The sequence below is a fragment of the Centroberyx gerrardi genome, chromosome 22 (genome assembly GCF_048128805.1).
Source record: "Centroberyx gerrardi isolate f3 chromosome 22, fCenGer3.hap1.cur.20231027, whole genome shotgun sequence".
Taxonomy (NCBI): domain Eukaryota; kingdom Metazoa; phylum Chordata; class Actinopteri; order Beryciformes; family Berycidae; genus Centroberyx; species Centroberyx gerrardi.
The window spans coordinates 16,535,812-16,559,632 of NC_136018.1; the positions used below are offsets into that span (position 1 = coordinate 16,535,812).

General features: G+C 42.9%; 1 protein-coding gene across 1 annotated transcript in view; it reads right to left on the reverse strand.

The window, feature by feature from the left end:
- Positions 1-23,821, reverse strand: part of kcnh2b (potassium voltage-gated channel, subfamily H (eag-related), member 2b) — a 234,958-nt gene that overhangs the window by 11,947 nt on the left and 199,190 nt on the right. The window contains exons 7-12 of the mRNA XM_078291397.1: positions 8,566-8,745; positions 6,955-7,058; positions 6,400-6,538; positions 4,906-5,060; positions 3,691-3,785; positions 3,350-3,490 (exon numbers count right to left, since the gene is read on the reverse strand). Coding sequence (XP_078147523.1) covers positions 3,350-3,490; positions 3,691-3,785; positions 4,906-5,060; positions 6,400-6,538; positions 6,955-7,058; positions 8,566-8,745 — 814 coding nt within the window. The remainder of the gene's footprint in view (positions 1-3,349; positions 3,491-3,690; positions 3,786-4,905; positions 5,061-6,399; positions 6,539-6,954; positions 7,059-8,565; positions 8,746-23,821) is intronic.

A 23,821-nucleotide genomic window follows, 5' to 3' on the forward strand; every position in this document is an offset into this window, starting at 1 on the left:
GGGTGATATGAATGATGAAAATAGGTGCAGAAGTGACAAAGACAAGGAAGAGAGATATAGAGAGAAAGAGGAGAGAGAAAGAGAAAGAGAGAGAGAGAAATCTTGGACATATGATGGCAGACACATCATCATTGTATGTACCATATACTGGGAAACTGTACGTTGTCAGTATGTCTCTACACCAATGTCACCAAGGCAAATTCCTGTACATTCATCATAATATTCTGCTTATGTCTATTAGTTAAGCACTGTATTTTTTAGGATTACAGCATAGAGTGATATAGTGAAGAGCGACGAAGACAGCATGAATCACTTATAATAGCAATGAAATGCAGTTGTTAAGCAGTCAGCCCATGTCAGTCAATTTTTTTAATTTACTGTAAATTAATGTAAAATGAAGAAACGTTTACAGAGGAATTGCATGTTGTTATCATGTGAAAACATTCTAACCCCATGTAGTACAGCTAGCATCATATGAAAACCTTCTAACTCCAACTTTGCTGATTTTCCTGTTTTAAGTTAAGGATTACATGCTGCTCTATGGGTTGAATAAATTCTATGACCCTTGGTGTTTTTGAAACCCTTTCAAAACCCATTGGAAATCTGAAAAATGCATGGTGGTCAAGCTAAAAACAAGGCTGTTTGTCTTGTGTCCAAAGTTGTCAAATATCAGGAGCAGCATTTTACCGACATAATCTAGGTCATGGTCATTTTATCTGTCAAGGCTCACTCCTTTCAAAGGTCAAACGGATGGTCTGTCTCAACAATGAGCACTTCTCTCTAGTCTTTGTTGACAGAAATCATGGGTGAGAAATATCTTGAGTCACTTACAAACCATTTGTAACACAAACACAAACACACACGTACTGACACACAAACACAAGACAGAAAGGCAGGATTGAATTGAGAACACTACTCAAACCGGACAGGATTATACATCATGTTCTGTTTGTTTGAAATGGATGTTATGGCAAGCCTGCAAATTTATACAATGTAATGGATGTGATTTAAGTGCAATACTGAGGTCAAGCCATACCAAAGTAAAACTACTGACAAGAAAATACTCCAAAAAGTACACAAAACAGCTACTCAGAGTAATGAGAGTGATAGTAATTCATTACTATTTTTAGCCCCACGACAGCAGGGGCTCTATGGGTCACACTGTCGGTCGGTCGGTCGGTCGGTCGGTCTGTTCACCACTTTATGGGTCATGTGGGTGAAAGTGTGCTGCAGGGAGTTAGACTGCAGACTCTCAATCGGGAGACCAGAGTTCCATTCGAAACCCTGTCCAATTATCTATCTTATGTAACCTTTGACATGGACATAACATGAAAAATATGTATTCACCAAGTCCTATTCTTCATACAAGTAATGAACTCGAGGAGTGACAATGCTTCTGACTCCTTATTTCTCTGGTACCACGTGAAGGAGGGGGTCCCTGGTTGCTACTTTAAGAGCCACCACCCTGTGAAGGAAACAATACTCCGGAGAACAAGTGCAGCAGCAGCTTGAGTGATCTAAAAGCTTTTGTTTCAGCCGGAGGAAAGAGTGTGTATTGTGTTGTATCGCTCATGAGCCTCTCTGGTTTTATCCTGCTGTCATGTTGGATCCTCTAACCTTTCAACCTGTGTCAGCTGCCATTACTGTCCACATCACCAACTCTGTGTGTGTGTGTGTGTGTTGCGAACAGACCCAATACATCTCCGACTCTACCTGATGTAATCAAGCACAACTAGCAACAACAAGCAGTTCAAATCAATCTAGAATATATTTTAACCCAGGCCAGATATTAACTAGTGAAATGTAGGACAAGTCTCCAAATATTTAGCATTAAAAAGGCTCATAGTACTTTCATAGTACACTTCCATTTTAAAGCAACTACTACAATGATGGGGAATTGCTACACTGCTAGTCCATGCTTAGTCATTTTCTGGCCAGGCTAATGCTAAATTGTCGGGACGACAGTGGATGGAATTTTAATGAAATTTAATGGCACAGTTATGAAGTTATTTGTCCCTGTTTTACTGTAACTATTGTGATATAAGAATTGATTTAAAGTGTTAAGTATTTCATATGCAGCATTCCTCAAAATCAATGTCATTAATTTCAGTGGTTCTTGGTATCATGACTTTGCCTTAAGAAAAGTTAGCATAAGGCCGACTAAAGTGATGAAGTAATCAATCAAAAGCATACACAACGGCATATCATGAATGCTTTAACTAGGCGAGGGTCTAATATAGGACCTCATCAGGCCTTAACTGCATAAAAACAACCATTCAATTACTGTTTAGACTAGGAACTACTTTTAAACGGCATAATTGTTTTGTCATCCTGCGGTTGGTCTAATCAATGGAGACCGGGCCTCTGCCAGCCTGCAGAGGAAATTATTTTATGGAGAGGAAGTTGAGCTGATAAGCATATTCACACTGAAAGGGGATATTACAATCCCCTGCTGATGGAGCTTATTAAGGAAACGTTAGCTGGTATCTTTTCATAGTGAAAGACATGATCTATGGCTTTGTCCAGCCCGCTGCATCTATTAGAAGTGTAATATTGAAGCAAATAAAAAAAAAAACCCTGGGGACGTAACACTTCCCAATGCTGTCTGACACCATCCAGTGTAAAATAATCCCTGTTGTGCTGACTCGTGTGTGCAGAAAAGCTCAAGAAGAGTTGAAAGAGGAGAATTTGAATTTAAACAGTATTCCCACAAAGTATTTGATTTTGGAAAAGCCTTATATTATAAGTTATATCCTAAACAAATCCAGTCACATTCATTGATTCTGGCAGTAACTAAATGATTGCCTCTAGATAACTCACCACCCAACCACTCTAACCCTTGAAATGAATTAGAGTGCTCATATCTGTTTTAATGTAAAAGAAAACAAACACGAGGAGCAAAGGGATGTTTCCATTAATATACTCATATCTTTTTTAATAGCCACTGGGGAACAATTGTTTCATCTTATCTTGCAACAATTGCAAATGACTTTTCTAATGTGGCAGTTGTTCAAGCCACACATGGATCAAATATCTTATCATCTTATAGCTTGTTTTAACATTCTTGGAATACCAGATGAGTGGCGTTCACTTAATCAGGACAATTCAGCTGGTAGGTAATCTGTCAACCACACAGAAGTATACTAAATTGCATTCCAGATGCTTTCCTGTCATTGTCAAAACCTTTTGGCAACTGTGCAATGTCCTATCTGGCAAACCCCACCCATCTGGCACCAATGTAGGATAAAACAAACCAGGAACCATGATCAAGTATCTCAAATACTTTTCCCAAATAGATTTCTGCCCAGGTCTGAAGCCGAGGAGCACAGGAATATTCACAGATACTTACATCCTATGAGCATGACACAGATGCTGAAGATCTTCTCAGAGTTGGTGTTTGGGGAGACGTTTCCAAACCCCACACTGGTCAGACTGCTGAAGGTGAAGTAAAGAGCCGTGACGTACTTGTCTTTGATGGAAGGTCCTGAACCTGGCATGGAAATTATAAAGATGTTACACCAATACTGAAAAAGATACCACGTCTCTCTAATAAAGACAGAATTACTGTTACAGTTACCATTCATTTGCCTTTCATTTCCCTGTATTTCAGCACTTGTTTGAGCCAGTACAACTACTACACTACTGTAACTGTAACTACTGCAAGTACTCCAGTATTTTTGCTCTCAGTACCTGGGATGGAGTCGTTGTAGTGTTTCCCCAGTTGGTCCCCCAGCGAATGGAGCCAACCAATAGAACCGTTCCTCTCTACGCTGCCAATGGCGTACCTAGGCACAATGAAAACAGTGAGCATTATCATATTATATAATTATTGATGTTAGTAATTATTCATTTAATAGGACAGCAGCAGAGAGGATTATAGACATAGAGGTACCACAGTACAAGCTCTCTAACCAGAAATCAAAACCTGGCCCTCTACTGGCAGATTGATCAAATATTTGAGTCCTACGGTCTGTGCTTCTCAGGTAATTAATCATTAATTATACTCAAACTGATACTAATATTGTATCATTAAAACCAATTAATTAAATATTGTGTTACAGAGCTAGGCAAAATCCATCAGTTGGAGAAAAGTAATTTAATATCTTTTGATTTGTAAGGATAATTATGAATGTAACAATTAAATTGAACAGTAATAGCATCTTATTAGCCTTGTAGTTGTCTCACTTGGCCAGACATCTGTCTTCACTTCATTTAGCGCTGTACCAGCAACAGGAGAAAGGTGTGGCTGAAGCCATTTGTCAGGAATAAAGATGAAAAAAAGACTATCCTGAGAGTGTATTTCTACAATCAATCTTAATGTTTGTATTTCTACAATCAATCATAATGTTTGTATTTCTACAATCAATCATAATGTTTGTATTTCTACAATCAATCATAACGCAGCATGGTGCTCAAAACTAGGAGGTTGATGGGAATTGTTTTGTGTGCCTCAGGCCTGGGTCAAATAGTAGTTACAAATAATTATTGGGATTTGCTTTAGCCTGTTTTGCCTGTCAGGTGGGAGCGGTTTACCACATCAGGACAATTCAGGTAGTATCAAGTAGGTGGTCAGTCACTGAGAAACACACTAAAATTATTTTTTTTTACTGTGACTGTCTGAACTTTCTGCCAGTCACTGTATTACCTCTCCTCAAACTCACCCATCTGGTCCCTAAGTAGGCTAAAATAAATCATTAAAAGTATTTATATTTGGCCTATATTGCCCTGACATGGGTCACATAATGGTATATTGGTCAGTAGTGTGGAGCAGGTTGTGAATAAATGGGACAAAACCAATCAGAGCTGACTGTCTGCCAGCTCTGGAGCGGACGTAGAAATCACTATTCCTCCATTATTCCTCCCTAAATCCTATCTGCTCCGTCGGACGATCCTATAGCACTGTACCAGATGCAGGCCAGCCAGTGAGCGATGAGGGCGAAGGTGCACATAAGGAGGAAGAGGACGGCCGCGCCGTACTCCGAGTAGCGGTCCAGCTTCCTGGCCACGCGGACCAATCGCAGGAGGCGGGCCGTCTTCAGCAGACCAATCAGAGTGGTGGTCTGGTGGAAAAGAGAGAGGGAGAGAGAGAGAGAGAGAGAGAGAGAGAGAGAATAGTAGAGATGAAGCATTGTTAACAAGTGGCCATTGGACAATGATGTACAGCAGGCAGAAAACAAAGTCCCCGGGCTCTGACACCTCACATCGTTCCCGAACAGCCCGCTGTCTGGAGGTGGAGCAGCCCCGGCCTTGTCCTGATGTGATTCACTGCTGTGGAGGAGGTAAATCCTGACTCGCATTCATTACTCTGGCCTGTCTACTCACTACGTGCATTCCCTTTCCTTTACACTTGTATTCAGCTGGCCCCCGCTGCATCCATACCACAAATAAATAACAGGCCGATTACTGCGCTGGCAGAGAGCCTAGTTCTGCCGACTGTGTGTGTGTGTGTGTGTGTGTGTGTGTGTGTGTGTCCCCTCACAGTAAATAATGGTTGTCTGCTAAGGAAAATCTCCACTTTCTTGGCTCACTGGCCCATTCCGGACAGCATCAATGACGTGAACCTTGGCAAATGTTTCCCTGGGCAGTATTTGAATGTTGAGGAGCATCCACATTCATCATTTTTGGTTCGGCGGATGGCTTAATCACTACAAATAATATTCGTTTTTATTACTAACAAGTTTGCCATTACTTAAAGATGCATTTCAAGTACCACTTACTCCGTCGATGGAATTCCCCTGTGCTGAGCTGCTTTGCTCTGTGATCCTGCCAACCTGGGCCTCTGCCGTTTTTATCCTCCTTATGTGGAGAATATCCTGAGAAGACTCCATCACCTACAAAGCAACTCACTGCGTATCCTATCAGTATAGCTGGACTGAACCATTGCTGCTATTTGTATGTATTTATTTGTTGTATATTGGACTTTGTGTACTGCATTCTCCGGTGTGCGGTAGACACATCTTATTTTGATGCTCCAACAATGGGAGAATTAAGTTATGAAACGAAACTAAACCACGTTTGCTTCTCTTTCTCCCTCTCATTCCTTATCCCTCTACCCCCTCGACTCCCTCCCTATATCTCTCCATTTGTTATCTCCTCTCCACTGCGGTAGATAAGCAAGTTTGAAGAGATGGCAGACACCATGTCGATGAGGGAACAACCAGGTAACACCTTTCTCTCTTGTTCTCCCTCTATCTCTTCATCCCTTCATCTCCTTACCACACTCTTTTCTTCTTCCACCTTCCCTCCCTCCAATTTCTGTTCTCCCTCCCTCTCTCACCACCCCTCTGCAGTATATAAACAGGTCAAGAGGGTGGCTGACCCATGTCGACACACAGACAGTTTTCCCTCTCTTCCATCTTTCCTCACCAACCTTCTCTCTCTCCCTCTATCCTTCCATACCTCCTCTCCGTTGCGGTAGATGAGCAGGTCGAAGGGAATGGCAGCCACCATGTCTATGAGGAACCAGCCTTTGAAGTAGTGGACAGCGATCCGCAGCGGGTGGCTCACCACCTCGTCATTAGCATTCACATACGTGGTCCTGAAAGGAAGAGTGGCAATGATACAGATGGCACCAGCATTGATACTTGTTGTGATACGACTACTGTGCTGATGACACTACTACTACTCGCTACTGCTACTACTACTACTGCTACTGCTACTACTGGTACTACTACTACTACTACTAGCAATGCTACTACTACAACCATTACTACTAATACTACTGCTACTACTGCTACTACTACTACTACTGCTACTATTACTCCTAGTCCTCCTCCTACTACTGCTAATGCTACTACTAATGCTACTACTACTATTACTACTACTACTACTACTACTACTACTACTGCTACTACTAATACCACTACTACTACTACAGCTACTACTATTGTTTTCTGCAAATTACATTTCCAAAACAACAACTGTGAAGATCTGTCCATCTGTCTCAGTTCAGACCTGAAGTTGATGAGGATGTCGATGATAAACATGATGTCCACTATGAGGTCCACCACGTTGAGAGGAGAGCAGGAGTAACCACAACTCTGCATGGCTACCTCTTCCTGAGAGGAGTGGAGAGGAGAGGAGAGGAGAGGAGAAAATAGAGGAAGAGAATACAGAAGATAAGGGAAGAGAAGAGAATTATAATCTAACATATTACAGTTCTAAAAATAGGACAGTTCTGTGTGGCTACCTCTTCCTAATGGATTAGCATTAAGGGTTTAAAGCTAATTTGCATATGTATACAGACAAAATATAAAAAAGTGAGAAAAAAAACACATGGTTTTCAGCAGGAGCCAAGTCTTAGGAGAAGCCGCAGGAGTAGAACGAAAAAAAAAAGCTAAATAGATTCTTTTGCTTTTGAAAAGATATATATTTTCCTAAGAAGCAGGTTAATAGAAAGAGAGAAACAGAGGGAGAGAGCTAATGAGAGAACAAGTATGTTTACAAATGGCTGAAAGTGTTCACATGGATGTGTGTATCTGTGTGTATGCTTTTGAGTATCTGTGTATGCATAATATGTATGACACCCCCATGTATGCATCCTGGGTGATGGGATTGTATTCAAATAGAGCAAAAACAGATCAAATACATATGTAAATGCACCCTAGATGCATTGAAGATCCAATCACCCAAAACACTTCTGGAGGCGTTCAGAGGCCCACTTAACAAAGTGTACATGCAATGCATCTCCAATCAACATATAGCAACTAGAGAAATTTTCAAGCATGGATCCAACCAGGCACATTCAAATCAGCCCTAATCAAGGTGGCAGGCAGCTCAGATAGAAACATACTAATCAAAAATGGATTGTCAGGTTTGTTGTGGATGGGGAACAAGTGGGACAAGGTGTTTGCTGTCACTGTCACTGTACAGGACGTTAAGAGAGGAAGTGAAATGTGATTTGGCGAGGGAAAGAAAATTTCAATTTCAATTTGTATACCAGAGATGCCTGTTATGATCAGGTCTAAAATAAATCCAGTTAAATCATATCTGGAAACATGCATGTGGTCATTGAGACAGCAAGCAGCAGTGTGCATGTAAGCATTTGTATGCATTCTTGTGTGTGTGCATGTGTATGCATCACGTGTGTACAGTATGTGTACACCCAAGCATGAGTGTGTGTTCAAACAAGGGTTAGATCCATGTGGGTAATACCAATACCGATATTTTTGGATTCAAGCTCTTGATAGACATTTTGTGCAAATATTCAATATCCTCAAATTTGAGCTTTTTTATGCTAAAAAATCCCCCCCAAATTACAAGGATTCAGTGTTTCCCCCATATTTTTTTGTTGGTAGAAAAGCCTCTGAAACAGCATTTAGACCATCGTGAGACACTAAAACTCTCCATTCAAACATGTATAAATGAAATTCTTTTAGGTGGGTTTTACAGACTATTGAGTAAAAAACTCTTCCACATCACACTGGAGCGATATTTGTGGAAGGGGAAGGGCAGAGGGGGTGATCGGGGAAGAATGACACTAACTGGGCAAATATCCACTTTTTAAAGGAACCTTTAATAAAAGCCCAAAACCGATATATTGGGCCAACCCGAGCGGAGACCCACCTGGTCGTTGAGGAGGAAGGCGGCGGAGTAGGGCGTCAGGATGGCGGTGTAGATGACCAGCAGCAGGATGAGCCAGTCCCACACCGCCTTGAAGGGGCTGTAGTGCAACACCGTCCACTTGTGGATGCGAGGAGCCTGGAGCTTGTACTCTGGCAACACGTCGGCACCCAGAGACAGCACCTACACAGGGGGAGGGAGAGAGAGAGAGAGAGAGAGAGAGGGAGGGAGCAGAGGGGATGGAAGGAGAGAGAGGGTGAAGCAAAGCAGGAGGGAAGGAGGGAGTGGTGGCAAAGGGAAGATGAATGGAGAGAGGAAGAAAGAGAGAGATGGGAGAAGGAGGAGAGAGAGGGGAGGCAGTGAAAGGAGAAGAGGGGAGAGAGAAAAAGAGAGAATGAAAGAAGAAGAAAGAGGGGAGGAAGGGAGAGAAGGAGGCAAAGACAGAGACCTTTAGATCGCTGTAGATCACCATGTGACTATGTGCACAATGTGGTTACGAGTACATTGATGGAAAATGAGTTGACACACACACACACACACACACACACACACACACACACACACACACAACTAGCCTGAGTGCATGTAGCAGCCCTATGAAATATACATTGACTTCCATGACATGTGTGCTGCGCCTTCACAGCAGCTACAACAACAGCGTTTTGCAATTACAGCGATGGAGCCAGTGTCCGCTGAAGATGACGAGAACTGTTCTGAAGGCACTGACCCTCTTAAGGTAACCCTCCTGGGCAGTATGTTTCTCCCACACACACACACACACACACACACACACACGTACGCAAACGTCGTACATATGCAAACGCACAAAGATGCATGCATGCACGCACAGATGCATGTACACAAATCCGCCCATGCAGTTAGAACACATAGGGCCTACACACACACACACACACACACACACACAGACGTCGTACATACTGTATACAAGGTTATACCCATACACCAAACACATATAGACACACACACACACCCCTATACAAACACACACATAGAGCCCTTTCCTCCATCTTCCTCCTCCCACAAACATACAGTCACACACAGGGAATGAAATCTTGGGTATTATGGTGCAGTTCTAAGTAGCTTTACTTTCGGTAATATATTCCACCGTCTGCACTGCACTCACCCTGGATCAGAGCAGGAATGAATCAGTATAAGTAGGCATTAGCAAACCCTGCCTTGTGTCTCCGCCTAATAGAATCACACAGTGAACTGCGGCGCTCGGCAGCTGTGATGGAGCAAGGGCAGAGAAACATACTGAGCACCAGAGCTAAAGCGACAAACCTAGACGTGGGTTTTGACTGATTTTAAACACCATGTGGCACACGGTCCAGACAGCAATCCGTGTGGATTTACATGCACGCACCAATAAACAGCGGAATGACTGATTGGAGATGATTGGAGAATCATACAGTGAACAGCAGAGTCAGGCTGCTGTGCAGATGCAGGGGCAAGAAAAGCACTGTGCATCAGAACTAAGGCAACATGGGTTAAGATGCACTTTTGTCTATTCATTTATTTTACATTTGTAAAAGACACCCAAGCCGACCCACCAGCATGGTGGGATTTTCCAAGCAATTGCACTTAGGGTGCAGCACCAGTGCATCACCAGTGCAGCAGGCCTGTAAAAAAGTGGGACCTTTCCAGTAGCCACATCTGTACGCTGGTAGAGTTAACCTCTGTTTGGCCTGGGATGCAGTGACAGTATAGTACAGCAGACTGACTGATTCAACACAAATCTCCCAGGAGAGAACAGAGAGGCAGAAAATCTCCTCCACATCTGTGTGTGTGTGTGTGTGTGTGTGTGTGTGTGTTTTAACAATCAAATCAAGCAATCATCATACTCATAAAATAAACTGAACCAAGTAAAACAAGAAGACACCACAACATAAAAAGACAATAAGAATAGAGGAAACAATATAAGAGTAAAACAGGATAAAACACATCACATAAAAGCAAGTCTATAAAAATAAGCTTTGAAAAGTGATTTAAAATACAGTATAATGCTGATTCTGCTAAGCTCCACTCCTCAGGCAGCTCGTTCCAAAGACTATATTCCCTGATGGCCAAAGCGTGCTCGCCCATCTCCCTTCAACTCGCTTATCCTTTCTTCTTCACCTCTTCTCACCTCGCTGTTTTTTTCTACTCGCTCCATTTGGCTTCCATTACTCTTTACTCCACTTTCTCTTGTTCCTCCATTTCTTCCTGCCCTCCCCTTGACCTGCCAAATCTGTCTTCTTTTCTAATTTCATTTTTTTCTTCCCTCCGTGTTTCTGTCGTCCCTCCCGCTACACTCGCTCCACCTTTCCACCCCCCTCTCTTCCTCCACATTGCCAGCAGCCCAGTCACCGCTCATTCATTCCATTACCTATTTCCATTCATCCTGCCTCCCCTCTCACCTTCCTTTCTTCTCCCTCTTCAATGGCCTGTCTTTCATTCCCTGTCTCCTTCAATCCCCCTCTTTCTCTCGCTCAGCCTCCATCTTTCCCTCTTTGACTCTGTCTCTCTTCCTCCCTGCTGCTTTTATTCTTCCTTTCTTCCCTCTCTCCCACTTTCACTACCACTGTGACTTTCTCCTTCCCGCTCTCCCTCTCTATTTCACCTCTCCTTGCCCGATAGCAAAGTCTTTATCCATGTGCTTATGATGCATCCATGCATTTCTGCTGCCTCCCTGGAAGTAAATTAGGGGATTTTGTATAGATTTGGCTCCTGATTAAGCCAGCCCTAAAACATCTGGAATATCAGGGTCAAAAAATCCCACATCCCATTTCCTTGGGAGTTGTTCTTACAGCTACCCAAACCAGCAAATGTGTCAAAAGACGACAACCTCTGCTTAATTTATTCAAAAATGAGTGAGAAATATTCCAGTGTGCATCCTCTCTTTAATTGAGCCAGCTGTCTCACACTTAAGGCAGATGTTGAATTTTTAAGAACCTCATCATTCATGAAATGAGAGTCCCCCAGTCTATCAAAACAGCACTGGGTTTTGGTTATTGAGATATTGCAAGTTGTTAACTTTTGCTGGCAATCTTATTACAAGTCAATGGAGCTGAAAATCCTTTCTCCTGCTAACTCATGTAAAACAAGTAAATTTCTCTACAGACCCGTGGTGCATTTGTAGAGATGACGTACAGACCGATGTAATTATCAGTTTACTTGAAAGTAATCCCTAGTTCAGCTGCCTTAGTTTCTTCTATGGAGAATACAGTAACACTAGCTATTTGCTAGCTTGCTAGCTAACGCTTGCAACTGAACCGTTAGCAAACAATAGCGTATAGCATATTACATAGCCTACATATATAGAAGCACTGTATACATAGAGTTTGTTTGTGTATTAAGGATTCTGGGGGGGGGGGAATCACAGCTACGAAGTAAAATGTGCCCAATAATTTAAACTCTACTTCATGTTTATTGAGATACTGTTCAATAAAGAACAGATATGATTTGTAGAATTTTTTTTTTACCACGCCATGATGAAGTTTGATAGCTCCCAGGTAACGTAGCCTGTAGAGGAGTGAAGTGTCTCACCCTGACTGAGCTGAATTTACCTCTTGAAGACCATGGTGCCGTGGTTAAAAACAGATAAGATTGGCTTCTCCTCCACCTTTTGCCGTGTTTAGTACATAGTGCACTTATACTGCTTTTGAGATGATGCCACGCTGCCAAACTGCTGTCAAAATGCACAAATATCTTAGCTAGCTCTTTATAGCAGGGACAATCTGTAAACACTGAACAAAGTGAATTCCCTGAGCAGAAATACTCCTGCTAGACTGCAGCGTAACACACCTAGTCCTCTCTGGTCTATTTCTCACTTTTCTCTAAGCTATGTCTTTCACAGCATCAACTCTGAGGGGAGGGAAGTGTGTGCGCGTGTGAATGTGAATGTGTATGTGTGTGAGGAAACGAGAGTGTGTGTGTGTTAGTTCTACAGGGAGCTGTGTAACTTGTTACCCTCTTACTCTGTCAGCCAAACAACCATCTGCTCCCACCTACCCTACCCTCTCCTCTCCCTTTTTTCTCTCCTCTCCTCTCCTGTCCTCTCCTTTCCTTGCTGTTGTTCCTCTCACCTCTCATTTAAACACTGGCCATTGTTTCTGCTGTAGTGTGTGTGTGTGTGTGTGTGTCAGTGGCACGTACTGCACAGAGATGAGAGGTCACCTGCAGTCAGGTACAACAGTCGATCCAGGAAGTGTTTCTGCCATTGAAATCTGCATCAAGCATCAACCTGCCTCAAGGAATGCCACGGAAACCTGTCACACCTGTCAAAACAGTCACACAGCTGGCTGCCTCTATAAACAACCTCAACCGTCACTGGACCCACACTTACACGACACGATGCTTGGGCCTACACCAAATCCTCAAGGCCGACCTCTCTATAGCAACGTTTCCATCCAACTGTCAAGCTGACTTGCTGTAATCTTTTGAAATGTCGCCAAAAATAAAATGTAAATCAGGTGCGATTGAAGCAAATAAATAGCCTTCTTGAATCCTGTCAGAATGAAAAAACTCATCCACAAGAAAAATGGAGGAGAGTATTTCAAGTATCATAAATTACACTGGATTGAGGATGGAAACCATTTGAAACTCAGAATGTGATAGTTTGTGTGAAGCTCATCTGGGTCAGCGGGCCTTCAACTTGAATATCTGAATATTTGATGACCCGGCTGACCGAGGCGCTGGCTGGAGGCTGATCAGCGTTAGCAGCTGTGGGAACCTTCCAGAGCCTCTGTAAGCAGCCTCTGGGGTGTAGGCCCGACCCCCCGCCGGCTCTGTTTACCCCAAATATGTTCATCACATTTCTGGGTTCATCATAAATAGCCGCATCTCCCAGACACGCCGGAGACTCAGGAGGTAAGGGAGGACACGGACACACATGGTGCACTGTTTATCGTGGCTATCTAGTCTTTATTATTAAAAATATGGCTAAGACAGACAAAAAACACTTTTATATACTTGTACATAATCATGCATACGTGCATACCAGGGTAAGAAATTAACTGCTTTTTCAAAGGGCATTTTTTAGGCAATTGATCTGATTTTTAGTGACATTTTGGTCCTTTTTGGCAGCAATTCTAGGACATAAGACATTTGCATTTCATATTGGCAAATAAACACTCAATTTATACCACTGTTTTGATTTCTTTCCCACTGCTGGAAACAGGCAGCGGGCTTTATAGAAGTGCTGTTTTCCCCACTCTCTGTCCCCAACCAGTCCATCTTGGGTTGTTGAGTTTTTTATTATATTGGTTGTTTTAGTTTGTTGACACAGTGCTTTATGTGGAGTCAGCATCTTCCTCTCCTGCTGGCTGCATGGTGACATTTTCTACTGCTTCAGGCTGCGTGCTCGCTTGTTTTCTGATCAAAAACCGTCAGAATTCACTGGAAAGAATTCATCATTGTCTCCTGTGAAGCACCTACAGTGGCCCACAGGGGACAGTAGTCACTTTCACACTTGAATATATGCCAATTTAAGGAATATAATGTGCGGAAAAGGATATTCTTTCGCTTTTTTCTTGCCCCTTTGTTTTTAATTTTTCAGGGGCATTTTCGCTCCGAGCCCTGTTAATATCTGACCCTGGAACACACACCATCACATACACACACACACACACACACACACACACACACACACACACACACACAGTCACTTTTTATCACAAATATCTACTGCAATCATAAGTATCACCTATAAGTATTACCTATCACCATGTCAGAAACATTGTCATGGTTGCAAGTGAACACGCAAAGACACATACATACATGCATGCGCGCACACACACGCACAGTTCAGCCAAGCGCCCCTCTCGGCTGTGTGTCCCCTCCTGGAGTGTCCTGAGGCTTATTTTTAGCCATCTGTGCGAAACCAAAAAACATTGCTGCAAGGACTGTTAAAAGTGCAGATGTCAAGACACATTTAAGTGCGGCTAGGGCAGAGCTGTATTTAAGGACAGCACTTCAGGGACAGGACTTAGGGGGTGTGTGTGGGGGGGGAGAAAAGGGAGGGGGGGGGGCAGAGTTGACCGCCTGCGCTATCAAGACGATATGTTTTTCTCACTTCACCCACAACACACTGTTTTATCCTTGTCAGTCTACAATGTGGAATCCCCAGTCCGGCAGACGGCAGCGTTATCAGTGGATCCTGCAGATCGTCGCTGCTGGAGTCTGACATTTATCCCTGAGACTGATGGGATTTGCCCAGACCGGATCTGACTCACTGGGTTTGGGTCAGGTTGAGTGCGCTGAATTCTCTAACTTAACTGCTTGGATTAAAAATATTGTTCATCACACATTTAGTGGCATTTAGTGGCCATTTGGGGTTTCAGGCCTAAAAGCTTTAGTGGGTGCAAAAACCTTTGTAATGTTCAACATCAGCAGAGTTGTGACGGGTGCAAGACGATTTGCTTGACCAGTCAGGAGTTATGTCAGTGGTTTTGCACATGCGAAAAGTTTTTTTTAATACTTTCTACAATGCAACTTTTTAATAGACCGACAGTAGAATAGAATAGTAACATCAAGTCCAATGAGACTTTTGCTTTACTGAGACAGCAGGGAGGCTGCGAGAGACAGCAGGGAACATTTTGATCCAAAGGTAGAAATCCTAACCACTTCACTATATTTGGGCACTAAGGATGACTTTTTTTTTAAAGATTATTTTTAAGCTCTTTCTGCTTTATTAAATAGTATGCAGTGGGGAATTATAAGAAAGATGAGAGAGAGAGAGAGAGAGAGAGAGAGAGAGAGAGAGAGAGAGAGAGAGAGAGATGGCTCAGTAGAATTGATCAAAGATAAGGTAAACACATTTTTTTAGGAGATTAAGTTGCACAATGACAAAGCTGCATGAAGAAAGATGAGGTTACAGCATTGAGTCTGAACTTGAATCTGAAGGTCATGATACTTTTAACAGCTACAAAGTATTAATAGCTGGGGGAGGGGGGGGGGGGGGGGGGCAGCGCATGCACACACATACGCACAAACACACACACACACACACCTGGGCCACTGAACAACCAGAGCATATCAGTTCCATCATCAATCTTCTATCAAATCTCCTATCGGTGCAGAAGACTGAGTAGACGAGCCAAAGGCAGAGAGGAGGCACGCTCCGCACAGAAATATACAGAAAGTTTGGTGTGCAGACTTGTAACTTCAAAAGGTCAGTGAAGTTTTGGAAGTTGTCATCCACCACCCCCCTCACCCCCCTCAACCCCCACACCCCATCCCTCTCTCTGTATCTCTCGCTCTTGAAAGGAATACTTTGGAGTCTCTTATCTCTTAGAAGATAATTGACATCAAAAATGAAGGCGTCACTTTGTGAAACGTAATAAAGAGATGGAGACACTGTACTGTACATCATCACAGTTGGAGACTGCAGCAGTTTATCAGGCACTTTTTAACATCTCTTATTGGACAAAAATGTTTGGTTTGCTCTCCAGTGCAATCACAACAGAATACTTATCCAGAATACTACAGAATATAACAGAATACTTATACCTCTCTGATTCTACAAATGCTACTTATTCCTATGGAAGGTTTAGCTGATGAAGACTGTGATATACAGTTGGTTTGACTACTCTTGACAAAATGTACTTATTGTAAGTCGCTTTGGACAAAAGCGTCTGCTAAATGATGTAATGTAAAATGTAATGTAACTTATAAGGATGATGCAATGTCTTCAGTCAGGATGGGGTGTCTCAGAAATATTCTTAAAAATATGGATGCAAGATATGCATGACCTGGTTAAAATGGCGAATCTAAACAGTGCTAACAAGTTGCTTTTGGGGAAGCTGAAGGACATATGTAGAGAAGTTTTCTCATGTGACAGGCGTCAAAAATAACAGAGCGAATTTGAAAATGTCACTGTCACAAGTCGCTCCCTGCCCGTCGGTCTGTTTAGACACTTCAGAGGCAGAACCAGCAGACCGAACAGGACCTTTCAATCCAGCTCTTTGTCGTCGCTCTGTAGCTGTTATCACACTTGACACCCTGCCTGTAGAAAACTTTGGGTCGGTCTCAGAGGAGAATGGGCAAAAAAAAAAAAAACACCAAAAAAAATGGTACGACAGGAGGTTAACGGCAGCCGGAGGCAGACGGCAGCGCGCGCCGTCCATCTGCTCGGTCGGGGTGTTGATGGTTTTGGGAGGCTTCCATTTCTCACATGAGATTCACTTGGCAGGGACCCTCATGTAGATGGGTGTAAAACTCGATGGGAAAAGAAGAAAACAATTACAGTCCAAGCAGACAAACACAAACACGCTGAAAAAAAGAGGGGAAAAAAAAAAAAGTCCCTGGGAGCTCAGTGATTATGATATTTTTAGCCAGACGTTAATTCACATCTTTTTAATTGGCTCTTTGTTCCTTTAGTGTTAAGGAGTTGGACCGAGGAAGTCTTCAGTCGAGTGCTTCATGGGAGTGTGTGTCACATGGATAGACACCTTCACTGCCTGTGGTGTGACTCTCAACCACACACACACACACACACACACACACACACACACACACATGCACACACAAACAAGCATAAACACACAAACACACACGTTTCCTTCTTCTAATGCTGCATTCACACTGACAGCAAACTGGATGTTCATTGTTTTCATTAGGAGATTGGTGGTAAACTCACTGGTTCAGACAGAATTTGATGGAAAAAGTTGAATTTTCCAAACGTTTACCTTCTACCGTGGCGGTGAAGACAAAGTGAATGTTGAAATGTCTAACAAATTGGATGTACATATCTATGTTTGTCCAGTTGTTGTCCTTGTCTCCTCTTCCAATGAAAAGAATACAGTGAATAAGCAAAAACAAAGGCGTTTCTTCTTCTTCTTCTTTATTTTGGTGTCCAGGGGAAAAGATGGAATGGCATATTTTGGATTGGCTTCCCATTCATTTAAGGTAGGAGATACAAAGTGTACGTATTTTTTTATCGTATGAGAGCACATCGGACGGTCGAGCCTCTTGTTTCGCAAAATCACCATGGCAACAAGAGCAGTTGTTGTGGTTGACCGATGCCAACCAGTATTACTTTTTTTTGGATGCCTTCACACATGCACGAGAACACACACACCACACCTTGTTAAAAACACCCCTTACAACCCCCCCATCGCGCACACACACACACACACACACACACACACTGCATACTAAGCCAGAGAAATCCCTTGTGTGTAAAGCGCTGCTGCATCTCCAATGAAGCAATCAAACTACCAACCTCCCATCAGCCTCTCCACTGTTTGTTTGTTGGAAAATCAAAGTGATTGCTCATTAGACAGACCCCTGTAGAGCACTGTGCGGATGTACCCCTTGGCTACGTGTGTGTGTGTGTGTGTGTGAACAAGAGAAAGAGTGTGTATGCGTATGTGTTCATGTGTGTTGTGGGTAAGTGTGTGAAAGAAAGAGTGTTTGTGTGCATGCCTTGACGTGTAAGACGTGTGTGTTAGATGTATATGTACTATATATGTGAAAGGGTGTGTGTTTATGGTTGCATGTGCCTATGAATGTGTGTGTGTCTGTATCGGTGTGTATATTTGAGTGAGAGGAAGTATGTGTAGGTGTGTGTGTTTGTGTGTGTGTGTGTGTGTATGTGCAGTTATAATAGGGAGGACAATACCATAATCAGGGCCAGTCAGCCATGCAGTGCAGAAGTGACAGGACCTCACACACTCTGCCCTTAGAATGTGTGTGTGTGTGCGTGTGTGTGTGTGTATGTGTGCGCGCAAACCCCAGTGCCTCAAGGCAAAGCGATGAAGTTACACCACCACTTTCACATGATATAGATTTGTTTTAGAGAATGAGACAAAGAAAAAGAGGGAATGAAAGATGGAACGAGAGAGGAGAGAGAGAATGAGAGAGAGAGAGAGAGAGAGAGAGAGAGAGAGAGAGAAGGATGGAGAGTCAGAGCCGGGGGGGACGAATACACAGAAAGACAAAGAGAGAGAGCTAAAAAGCGAGAGAAAAAGAGATAAAGAGGGTGATAAAAGTGAAAGAAGAATAACAATGACAAAGCTGTGTAGCCCCCCGGTGGACCCACACACACACACACACACACACACACACACACAAATGCCAATTCAGGAAGAGAAAATGTTAGTGTGAGCTCATAAAGTGGATGAATTGGATGTGTATGGCAGCTCAGAGGTGTTCTGCCAAGTGAGAGCGCTGCGTTGCCACAACACCAACACACAGTATCATGCTGCTTGACTTTATACTTCCTCATTCTCTCTTTATCCTCTCTCCCTCTTTCTCCTTATATTTTGTTTCAGTTTTTCTCCCCATTTCTTGCCGTCTCTCTTTCTCTGTCTTTTCTTTCTCTCTCTCTCTTCCTTCACATCTGTCTTTAACTGGCACTCTCTCTCTTTCTCTCTCTCTCTCTCTCTCTGTGTTTTTTGCATGATGAGGAATGATGACTCTCTCTCTTACTCTCTCTCTTTGTCTTCCTTTCTCTCATAAAGGCAGAGGAATAATTACTTTCATGAGATGATTCTCCTCTTCTTCTCAACTCATCACTGAAGAAAATATATACCTATCATTATCGTTCAATATGCCAAGTGAGCTTCTGTTTTGTATTCCGAATGCGAGCTTTTTCCTGCATCACACTTAAGAATGTTTCAAATACATTTCTTCGAGTCTCCCCAGCGACGAAGCCTGCGAAGCCTCAGCAAACACGGTCAATATTTCATGACGGGCAAACGGTCAATATTTTATAGATAGGCATAGAGCGCTGCTCTCCCATGCCCATACTCAGTATTAGAGAGCAGAGCACTCAACCAACAGCGAATGGAGCGCATAAAAATTTCAGAGGCTTCAATTTCTACTGTAAACACAGCGGCCGGCAGAAGGGCCTGTGAACCACCGGCACTGAAGTGCTGAGGGTTGTTATTTAGAGAGCGATCACTCGTCTGTTTGATACCCATTTAATAATGCAATATTAAATGGTGTGTGTGTGTGTGTGTGTCTGTCTGTTTGTATGCAGGTGTATGAGTACACATACCTCCTATTGGGAGACTCACTAGTTGTAGGATGTCTGCACATTCAAACAAGACCCAGACTGCTTTTCCACCTGGCATTAACATGCAACACAATTCAGGTGTAAATGCATCCATACCTTTACAGTCCTTATTCTAACACTCAAATGGTCCCAGTTCAAACAAAGGACTTCTTTTTTTTCATCTTACTACATATACACAAATACACACAATGGCATGCACACACATGCACACACACAAAGACACAAGGTTTTGACATTAGCCAGTGGCTTTAGCTTCCACCAAAAGACTAGTGTGATATTATTAGATAGTGTCGGCTGATAAGTTCACAGTGGACAGAGTTGGCTTTTGTTGCAGAGAGCACAGCAACCGCCCTCTACAAAATCCAGAGGGGAGAGAAAGCTGGATTCCTCTCTAAAAATATAAAAAAGACAACTGCATTTACATACACATTAACTCTCAGTCTGACAGACCTTGTTTGTCAACAATAAAGTTCTGTAGCCTCTGACCTCTGACCTCCCTGTGGAGGGGGCAAGCGAAAAGAGAATTTCCCTATGGAGATCATTAAAGTATCATATTATTATCATCACCTTAAGGCCGTTACTTTACTTACTACAGCAAAAATATATATATAATGTGGCAACACAAGGATAAAACAAGTCCAAGGTGACTCTCTCTTCTGAAAATATCAAGGCAGCTGATGTGGGCAGCCGTGCCGCAATGCGTTGGTGTTGACATTTTTAACTTTGCAAGCTAAGTAAAGACTAAAGAATAAAGAATAATATTTGAGAAGAACACTAGTTTCAGAAGATGTGTTGGATTTTTCTTATCCCTGTTTTGCCAGAGTTGCCTTGTTTTTCCAAAGGGCACTTTTTGTTTCTAAATCCTCTAAGCCAAAGCAGCACTCTGTTTTCTTTACTATTTTTTGGATAAATTTGGAATTAAATCTTTCATTTTTTTCATGAACCCAGGCCAATATAACTCTACATGAGACCAATTTTACATCAGAAAAGATCAAAATCCACTTGTTGGGTTCAACAATTAATAATTCAAACAAAATAAGTTATTGACAGCTGCAATATACAACTTTAAAGTGCTGAATACAAAGATGAATAATCCATGAGATCCAAAATAAATATCTCCCACATTGGGCCTGTTTTTTCCATGTTAGGTCACTAAAAGTTTTGAATGTCTTGAATGTCACATGAGTTTACCCAAAATAATGTTTAAAGTGGTAAACAAGACAGACTGATGAAGAAGGAAAGGCCGTGAAGAAACATCTTGTTTCTGACCGTCACCACCCACACAGCGAGCTCTGTGTGTGTGTGTGTGTGCGTGTGTGTGTGCGTGTGTGTGTGTGTGTGTGTGTATATGAGTATCTGTACATGCATATCTCTTTGTCTCTGTTGGAGGCATTGTACTGCATGCATATTCTGAAGAGACTATATGAGTGTGTGCATGTGTGTTTAATGTGTGATGTCACTGTGTATGCATCTGTGTGTAATTGTGCATTCATCTGTGTGAATATGTGTATCTGGTATCTGTGGCTGCGCGTCTGTGTGTGTGTGTGTGTGTGTGTGTGTGTGTCGGCAATCAAGCATCGGTATGCCTGTGTCTTTTGTGTGTGTATGTGTGTGTGTGCATCTGTATCTGTAGATATGCTTATGAATACGTATACGTGTGGGTATGCATGCATCTGTGTGTGTGTGTGTGTGTGTGTGTGTGTGTGTATCAGCTGAAGATCTGCCTGCCGCCACGCTTGGCTTTCTGGCTGACCTTTCTCTCTCCAGCTCTGACAGTTCCCATTAAAACCATAACAAAGGAGCATATTTCCTCAGCCCCGATCTCTCTCCCTCCATCTCTCTCTCCCTCCATCTCTCTCTCTCTCTCTCTCTCTCTCTCTCTCCGCTCCCACCCACCTCCTCGCCGCAGCCTTCCCCTCCAATATTCATCAGCACCATCAGCGCTCCGGGAGGTCGCTCCCTGCCCTGTCTTCTTCCCTCCATCTTTCTCCATCTTTTGGCCCCCAATCTCCTCAATCTCATCTTTGTCTCTCTTTTTACCCTTTGTCTTTATCTTTCTCTGCCTCTCTCTCTTTCTCTCTCTCTCTCTCTCTCTCTCTCTCCCTCCATCTAACCCAGTGGGGACTTAAAATATAAATGCAGCAATGAGGCACTACACAGAAAGGGGATTGCACTGGGGCTGCTGGTGGATGGTCTACAATACACACACACACACACACACACACACACACACACACACACACACACACACACACTTAACTTAAAGCGTTAATCTACAGCACAAGCAGAGACTTCAGAGTCTTCAGAGTCGACTCTCAGCTTAAGTTTTTAATCTCTCTCTCTCTCTCTCTCTCTCTCTCTCTCTCTCTGAGAAGCTACTTTCATCTATCAGTATTTAAACTAGAGATACAGTGGCCTTAAGTTCAGAAACGGCAGATCAACAAGAACCCGGCGGAGGATTAAATCTGTGTTGTTGTGATGGAAGCAAATATCCCAATAGACCCTCTCCCCCCTTTTTTTTCCCCCTTCTTGCTGCTGCAGTATCAAAGAAAAAGCAAAACATACATCTTACACTTCAAATTCTGTTCCCATAAGCCAGAATATCAGACAATCCTTCCACTGTACATGTGCTGTGCAATATTGATGGGACTTAGTGCAGAGCTGTAACCGCTGTTCATTTGCTGTTCATGCGGCTCAGGAGGGGGCCGCATGTGATCAGAGGATGCCATCATGCATTAGATTCAAACTATGGAATCAGGCCACTTGAATAAAAGATGCTGGTGTGTGGAGCTGCAGAGGGACATACACAAAGCATACTACACTATATGGTCCATGCTATGCATTTAAAACATTAAGATGTATTTATTTCTATGCATAGTGCATGATTGTGCTCTGTCCTATCAGTGTTTACAGTTGTTTTCTGTCTCGTTACCATGCAGCCGTCTTACTAGGTTAATGCATGATAGTAGTCAAGCAACAGATAATCAAATGAAAGCCAAAGCCAGAGATCAATGTTTGTGTGTCATTCTGTTTGGACAGGCACTCAAGGTCATGTCAGCACTATGAATATTATATATGGGACTAATTTGAATATTATATAGACTTTTATGATCGACACGGACGAGAATTTATTGGGTCATAACTCAAACCACTGCACCATCTGATGCCCTTGTCATATTTTTATCACTTGACAAAGTGATACCTTGTCACTGCGAAGAGTTATAGCGAAGAGTTTATCCAGCCATAATAGACTTGTGCAACGTAATGTGTGCTGGCTCAGTATTGGCAAACAGTGCTGTGTGTTCAGAGATGATGTAGAGGTTAAGACCACATGACCCTCTGCTGACCTGGGATCACTTTCCTCCACAGCTTCCTCTTGGTTCAGGGTTTCTGCACATTTTTCATTGCAAAATGATCTTTTCATTTTTGTGTTGCATGCTGATAGTGGCTGGGCTGGGCAATATGACTCAACTGGGCCAAATCACTCTATAACTGAAAATATCATAATATGTGAAATGACAATTAGGACAAAGCAACATGTTTTTTAAATACTTCTCCAGACCAAATCCCAATGTTTTTTAGACCTGGAGATAATGAAATTATTTTCCATACTGTTCCAGACCTTGGTGTGAATGATTGTCATCCAACACACAACTGTCAGTGTGCGCCATGATGCTGGGCTGGGGATTGTCTATAGTTGTCAGACTAGCGGATGCCCCCCTCCTGTAGCCAAACTGTCCCTGTGGTTCAGCACCAACTTCTGTTTGGCTCTTCACATAATATCATTCAACCATGTCCTACATTAGGCAACAGTTCCCCGAGGACCAGAGCAACACGGCAACCAAACCTGTTACCTCCCCCCAAGCTAATTTAACATCACCTGCTCTCGGCGGCTTATTTAAGGTGCCATATATTCACTCTTGTCGATTCAGACATCAGTGTCCTCTTCGGAGAAGGTTTCCGTTCCGGACTCTTCTCTTCATCACAAAACTGTCACAGCGCCGTGGCACAGAGTAGGAAGGAAAAGAGATGATTTTATTGGTCTTGACTGATGCCAGCCCCTACCACACCTACTGATAACGTATTCCTCCTATTCCCATCCCATCTCCAGCTGCACTGCACACCTCTGGCTGCAAAGTTACCACGCCCTGTGAAAATAGAGCCGTATGACTCTGACTCCTTATAGCGACTTCTTCCATTGCCGTCCCACAGAGAGGTGAAGAGGGGAAGCAGGGGTGA